Source organism: Strongylocentrotus purpuratus, unplaced genomic scaffold (assembly GCF_000002235.5).
Source record: "Strongylocentrotus purpuratus isolate Spur 01 unplaced genomic scaffold, Spur_5.0 spur5_scaffold_7, whole genome shotgun sequence".
Classification (NCBI taxonomy): Eukaryota; Metazoa; Echinodermata; class Echinoidea; order Camarodonta; family Strongylocentrotidae; genus Strongylocentrotus; species Strongylocentrotus purpuratus.
Window position 1 is genome coordinate 36,300,301 of NW_022145613.1, and position 8,081 is coordinate 36,308,381.

Below are 8,081 nucleotides of genomic sequence, written 5' to 3' on the forward strand. Positions count from 1 at the left end.
AACTGTATATACCAGGCTGTAGTTAGGCAATGACAATTGGTTATCCTTTTGATATAGCACTAAAAATCCTTGTAACAAATTATGTAATTCCAACTTTATCTGGACTAGACAAGCATATAATGCACAATAAAAGTATATATGTATATGTACATGTATTAAAGGTACTTTGTCATAGTAAGATATATTTTCACTTCTATCATTATTGTGATATAAAAACAAAACTTCTTAAATCAACTTCTTCTAGGATTTCTCCCACATAAAACTGAAATGATGCCAATATCAGCATTCCAGATATGCATATATCTCTGTTTTTTGTTCTTTGCCAAATATTTAGCTAAACTTTAGCATACACTGTACCTCACCGATAGAGTGCTTGTACATAGACGATAGGAGCATAGGATAAGGCTTCAGGTAAAGTTTCGGATTAGGATTAGGCTTAGGTTTAGGGGTAGGGATAGACAGAAATAACTGTCTGGTATGGGTCATTTAATAAAACTGACATTTGTCAACATAGAGGCGGTCAGACCGTCAGAGGAGCCAGATGTAATCTCAGTAGAACAACCGTCGATATCAGAGACTGAAGCTTTCGGTCTTAGAATTAGAGTTAGAATTAGCCATCGAAAACTTAAGTCTTTGGTGCAGCAATTGTCATCCAATTGACATTTGGTCGACTTTGCGGTTGAGCATTCTTAAGTTGTTCCAAATATTCTTTGACATTTTGAGCTTACCGCTTTTATTCTGCTATGAATAGCTGTAAGTTGCATGATGATCTCCCTCTTGATTCGATACTGTTTGTTGAATTCCAAGAAATCAAAGACGGCATCAACATGAAAAGTGGAATCCACGCGTCCATCAGCCTCTGACAATGGCAGAACTTCCATCTCACCCCAATCCTTTGACATGGTGGAAGTATTTTTCTATTCCTGTCTGCAAATGAGAGGTAGTTTATGACAATGGAAAGTTGAAAGGAATTAGTATTTAAAGCAAATTACTTGTGTCAGACGCACAGTTATAAGATGACATGTTTCCAAATACCCCTTTTGGCTTTAGTCGAAGCTCCCCAAAAGTACAGCAAGTGGATGGAAACTTCATTAAATAATTATCAGTCTTCTCACTTTCTGTGATAGTTTGAGATTTTAGAAAGAAAATCAAGTATTTCAATACTTGTTTCTACCACATGTATCATGAAAGATCTATCTGGTCACTGGCCTTCAGAACAACCAAAAACACAGAACAAAGAGAAGAAAAATACATTTTAAAGAAGTGTTGGTAATACTTATATTTCTGGATTCCATTCTTGAATCTTGTGATGTTCTTGTAAGTATCATATCCTTAATACAGGAGTTACATACTAGTTATAGTTAGGAGGCATAAAATGACAATAGTTACAACATGGTTATGTGCTATAAGAGAGGGCTATCAAAGCTCTTCATTTACTAGATGTATTTTCACTGTTACAAGTCTACCACAAGGTGGCGCTATTTCACTGTTGACTTCAAGATACATTGACTCATATCATTACACCTTTCCTTCTTTAAAGAAGCATGTCCTTATATGTACTACAATAACGCAAACCATGTTGTTCCGAATTAAACCGTACTAAAACGTTTGAGAATGTTACATAAGCTTTCAAACCCTGACCTTTGTATTGTAAATATGCATGTGTGTATTCCATAACAATCAGCTCACACATTTTTGATATAATGATAATAAGTGATCCAATTATCACCGAGGTATACATAACAATTAGTGATCCAATTATCACTGAGGTGTAAACTTCTAACTTCAACAAGCATATATTTAAAACTTAGTATAAACAGTAACACCGCAATTATACTTGCTTGATTCTTACTTACTAACTGTTTATTGTTTTTATTATTCATGAGTTCAGTTGAGTTTGTAATCTTGTAGGTATGCTGGCTGTTTAGTCTGCCGCTGACTTCTGCGGAATTGTTCTGAGCTCTGCCCGGAGTTGTCACTACTCGATGTCATGTTTGGTGGTGACTCGGTAGGGGTTGGAGGTGTGTTTTGAGGATTGTCCGTTGCAGAGGGTTCTTGATCCACAGCCAAGTCAGTATTATCATCAAACTGTTCATTTGATTTTCGAAGATGTCGGCGGTTTCTTCGAATCTCTGCTCCGCGCTCAGTTCGGATGGAGTATGACCGAATACCAACTTTCTCGAGAACGATGGCACTTTCCCAGGCCCTGGCATGCTTTTTTGGCTTAACCCTTACAGTATCTCCGACTTTAAGTTCTGGCAGATCTTTGGCACCGCGATTGTAGTAATGTGCCTGCTTTTCGCGATTCTTTTCTTTTCGTTGATTAGTGTCTGTTTGTAGCTTCGGTTTAAGTAGAACGCTAGCTATCGGCAGATTGTTTCGAAGTCTGCGACCGAATAGACGTTGAGCAGGTGAACTGTTCAAGCCAACAGTTGGTGTGTTTCTCCACACAAGAAGGCTCATGTAGAAGTCCTCCTCTCCTTTCTTAGTCTTTTTCAGAAGCTGCTTTGCGATTTTCACCGCATTTTCCGCTTTTCCGTTACTTTGCGGATATTCTGGCGAACTTGTAGTATGCTCGAAACCGTATACACTCGCGAATTGATTAAAATCATGCGAATTGAACGGGGGTCCATTGTCGGATTGGAACGTTTCCGGGATGCCGTGATTCGCGAAATGTCTCTTCAATCGAGTGATCACAGCTGGCGCATCCTTTTTCCCGGTCAAGTTGTCTATCTCCCAGTAATCGGAAAAATAGTCCACTGTGCAAAGATAGTCACGGCCATCTAGCGAGAAAATGTCACATCCGATTTTCTGCCAAGGACGCGTTGGTAGTTCATGGTGTATGAGAGTTTCCTTCCTTTGTGATGAAGCATATATGTTGCATGCTTCACACCGCGACAAGTAGTCCTTCATGTCGGATGTCATATTCGGCCAATAGACACACTCCCTTGCTCTTTGTAGTGTGCTCTCGAGGCCTGTGTGACTAGCGTGTAGTTTTTTGCGAATTTCGACTCTCATGTCCGCGGGGATGACACATCTCAGTCCTTTGAACACGATACCGTTATCGCTTGTTAGTTCGTGACGAATGCTGAAGAACGGTCTTGCCTCCGGCGTACAAGTCTGGCTAGTGCTCGGCCATCCTGACGCAATATACTCCATCACTGCGTTCAGGGCTGTATCGCGCGCGGTAGATTCGCGGATCTCTTGTTGCGAATTCTGAGATACTGGAATAGCATCAATAAGGTGAATACGCTCGACCTCTTCTTCAATGCCTGATCTGTCACCGTTCTCCAGGAACGCTCGCGATAGTGTATCAGCAAGGTACATCTCTGTACCTGGTATGTACTTGATTTCAACATCATACTGACTCAGTCTTATCATTAGTCTCTGAAGGCGTTTAGGAGCTGTTGCAAGAGGTTTGCTCAAAATGTCGACAAGAGGCTTGTGATCCGTCAACAAAGTCACCTTCCGACCATAAACGTAGTCATGATGTCGCTCTAGTCCGAATACTTGTGCTAACAATTCTTTCTCAATTTGCGAGTAACGGGTTTCCGCTGGTGTGAGAGCTCGACTCGCATAGGACACCGGTTGTCCATCTTGTAGTAATGCATACCCGAGTCCGTATTGGGATGCATCACCTTGCCCCTCGGTGGGACACTTCTCATCGAAATATCGCAAAACCGGGGCGCGGCTGACCAGATCTTTGATTTCTTGGAACGTTACTTCTTGTTCCTGTCCCCACAGGAATTCTGCACCTTTGTGTGTAAGGCGTCTGAGTGGTTCGCTAATGTCCGATAGTCGCGGCAGGAACTTCCCGAGGTACTTCACCATTCCTACAAATCGTTGTATCGCTTCAACTGAATCTGGACGCGGCATATTCTTTATAGCTTCCACTTTCTTAGGATCAATTTTCAGTCCATCCTTACTCAGAACGTGTCCCATGAACTTGATCTGTTCAGACTTGTAGTCAAACTTCTCCTCGTTAAGGCGGATTCCTCGCTCAGAACATCTGTCGAGAAATGCTTTCAAGTTCTCATCGTGGTTGTCGTTCGCTTCAGCCATGTCGGCTCCATGTCCTGTTATGATGATGTCATCTGCGATCTTGAACACACCTTCCAACCCTTCCAAGTTACAGTCCAATTGTTGTTGGAATATCTCCGGCGCTGGGGAGATTCCAAAGGGCATCCTATTCCACTTGTATCTGCCCCACGGGGTCTGGAACGTTGTCAAACGAGTTGATTCATCATCAAGTTCTATTTGCAAAAAGCCTTCTTTACAGTCTGCTTTAGTGAAGACTTGAGCTTTGGACATGTGTGGTAGTACATCTTCAATCACAGGGAGAGGGTAATGTCCCCTTTTCAAGGCCTTATTTAAGTATAAGGGATCTATACATACTCTGATATTCCCATTAGGCTTCTGCACTGTTACCAAACCCGAGACCCATTCTGTTGGTTCTACAACCTTCTCGATGTATCCCAACCCCTCTAGTCTGGTCAATTCTGATTTCAACTTTTCTTTGACTGCCAAAGGCACACGCCTTGGAGGCATTACAACAGGCTCTACAGCCGGATCCACCTGAAGATGTACCTTCCCAGGCATCTTCCCACGTCCCTTGAAGACTTTAGGGTACGCATTTATCACATCTACTTTGCTTAAAGCTTTGCCTACAATTGTGCAACCATCTGACACTGATCCCACCACAAAGTTTTTGTGTTGTACTTTTAGGATTTTCATTATCTGGGACATCCTAGCACCTATCAAGGGCGTGCAATCCTCATGAACGACCACAAACTTTACGTCATACTTTCTATGGTTCTTTGGGTTCTTCAGAACAATGTTACATACACCTATCCCATCTACTGTGGCCTTATTACCATACAATGAGAGTCTTCGTGTACCATAGTTAATCTCAACATTGTCAGGGACATGTCTCTTTGGTATAACATTGCACGTGGCCCCGCTATCCACCTGCATTGAAATTTTGTTTCCTCGTATTAAAAATGCAGCCATCACTTTGTCTTTGTAGGTACTATTATCACCAATTGCATTTAGGGCCAACACCTCTTCACCATCATCTTGGACTAGTCTGATTTTGTTTCTGAACTGTGTCTCTTTCATACAGACCTTGGCAAAGTGATTCATATTGCCACATTTATTACACTTTTTTCCATAAGCTGGGCATTTTCGGACTTCATGAGAACCACCACAGTATTTACAGTTTTTAATGACCTTAGGCTCTTTATCTCTATAAGTGCTTTCTTTGTTTCTCAGAAATGAAACACTTTCATCACTCTTGGTCATGTCCTTCATGTGTTGCTTTGTTGCGTAGAACGCGTGGCCAATTTTGATGCCTGCCTCGAGTGTGAGGTTACTTTCTTGGAGTAGCCTTTTTTGGAGAGTGTTGTCGGCAACTCCACACACCAGCCTATCTCTGATCAGGCTGTCTCTCAATTGCCCAAAATCACATGACTTGGCCAACGCGCGTAGTCTAACAACAAAAGCATCAAATGAATCTGACCCTTGAGTACAGTTGTTGAATTTAAATCTCTCATAGATAACATTGGTAGCCCCTGTACAATGCCTGCCCCAAAGATCTAAGACTACTGACATCTTCTGTCTGTCAGCATCCGACTCATATGGAAGGTTATTATGAATATCTAAGGCATCTGACCCAATGGCCATTACAAATGTGGCCACTCGTATTTTCTCATCTCTCTCTGTAAGACCAGTCACCAATTCATAACTATCCCATAATTGGCTGAATTTCGACCAATTGGACTTGAGGTCTCCTTCTACGGACAGCCTCGGCAGTGGAATACCCTGTGCCATAATCCAACACTATATGCTACACTTGGGACTACAATGTACAACTGACTACCAGTGCACCCGTACCACGAATTTATGCATACATATTCACAACAAATTTATGCATTCATCTTCATCAAAATGTTGCTTCCTACTACATCAAACAACAGATATCATATTATCAACCACTTCTGTCACCATGTAAGTATCATATCCTTAATACAGGAGTTACATACTAGTTATAGTTAGGAGGCATAAAATGACAATAGTTACAACATGGTTATGTGCTATAAGAGAGGGCTATCAAAGCTCTTCATTTATTTTCACTGTTACAAGTCTACCACAAGGTGGCGCTATTTCACTGTTGACTTCAAGATACATTGACTCATATCATTACAGTTCTCATCATCAGATTTTGCTCAATAACATTTATATCAAACTATAGACAGAAATAACCGTCTGATTTGGTCATTTCTTTTATAAAACTGACATTTGTTGACATTCCCAAATACATAATCTATAAAATCTATAATCGGAGGTCTAGTGGAGCCAGACGTAGTCTCAGTGGAACAACCGACGATTAGAGAGACTGAAGTTTTCGGTCTAATCAAACTAGACTCTACTGATGTAGCTGTGCCCTATTTCTGCCATTTAACATTTTCTCATTTGAATAAACTTTACTTTTTAAAGCCAGTTTGGTTCCACATGAATACGTTAAGTAAGTTAGGTGTAAGAATAAGAATGGTCAGCGCTAGCGCCGTACTTACCACAAATACAAATCACTCGTATACTGCCGTGTGTCCTCGCCAGCACCATGCAATGGCAGGCCGAGGGCCAGGGGTCGAGTCCAGGCTGAATATTTACCCGACCAGCTCAGCTCAGCTCAGGGGATAAGCAGCACCCGAGTCACAACTTGTCAATTAGCTTGGAACAGCTGTTCAGTGTTTGTTAGCTTCACTAAAGTCTTGTAAAGACAGTCTTTAATCCTTCCATTATCTAGGATACATTGTCATTTAATACCTTGTGAATGTCAGCAGCCTATTGTTGAAAATGTAAACAAACGGTTACACATAAAGCACGTGTACGTTGGTTTCCTGTGAGCTCATAATGAGCTCAGTGGCGTGCGCGCGCGGGTACTCGAGCGTAAATGCTAGGTACTTTTCTAGAGGATGCAAATACAACTTTGCAGAATTCCAATCAATTTGTTGTACAAATGTTTCGTTAATGTTAATATTATTGTAATTTTCTAATGATACTTGATAATTTAATATCCATATAAATGTGTTTTTTATTAACTACTCAACTCCAAGTCGGTATTGTGATATTTGTTACCCCTACGAAGAATGGTATCTACTGAGAGTGACTATTTGTTTTATTTACAGTATTAGTCTTAATTCAAGAAGAAATATATTAACATAAATATATTATACATATACGATATAATATACATCGACACTGCAAACTATATTCAAAGCCTTCAAACATTAACTTTTCACTTCTAAGGCCGAACTTATTCTTGATTATACTGAATTTGCTTCATTCATATAAGTGGTAATGGAAATGAAAATTCAGAATGATCAATAAAACATATAAATAAATTTTTTTTTTTTTTAAATTCACTTAGATTCTAGGCCTAAACTCTTATAAGATTTTAAGTTGCTATAAATAGGGCTCATTCGTACAGGATATTTTAGTCTCGTTTGTCTTCATCCACCTTAGTTTATAAAGAGGATAATGCCTTAACAAAACAAAATTTGTTGTATTGCCCTTTGGCTTTGCAACGGTCAGCTTTTAAAATAAATTTTATTTATTTTACATTTTTTTGAAGAAAAAAAATGTATTAAAGCATTCAAAACTGAGAAATATCAGCCCAAAGAGGGAGTTTTAAAAAAAGAGTTCCGACCGACCGACCTATGTTTCGGCACCTAAAGGGCAATATATAACATCTTTTTTTAGGCCTAAGTTGATTTTCTGTGCTAAGCCGGCTTTTCGTAAATTGTTTGGATGCCAGGAGTAACTGAATGAGGGGTATATAATGATGGCTACCCCCTCCCCCCCAAAAAAAAAAAAGAAGAAGAAGAGAGGCAGAGAGAGAGAAAACGATTTCTAATATTTCAATCTCGTTAATTTAACGTGCATTCAATTGTTGTTTTCTGATGTTAATAATGATGATAAATGTAACTTATATAGCGCCAAATCCACTTTGTGGAGTGCTCAAGGCACATGTAGAAATAATGAAGTTTTTGTCACTGTCAATAGAATTCATGTTGAATTTG

The 8,081-nt window shown here is 39.9% G+C and overlaps 1 protein-coding gene across 1 annotated transcript; it reads right to left on the minus strand.

The window, feature by feature from the left end:
- Nucleotides 1–1,887: 1,887 nt before the first annotated feature.
- LOC115919909 (uncharacterized protein K02A2.6-like) lies at nt 1,888–5,682 on the minus strand. Its single transcript, XM_030974541.1, has one exon. The coding sequence runs from the start codon at nt 5,680–5,682 to the stop codon at nt 1,888–1,890; it is 3,795 nt and encodes a 1,264-aa protein (XP_030830401.1).
- Between the last annotated feature and the right edge of the window lie 2,399 nt (nt 5,683–8,081).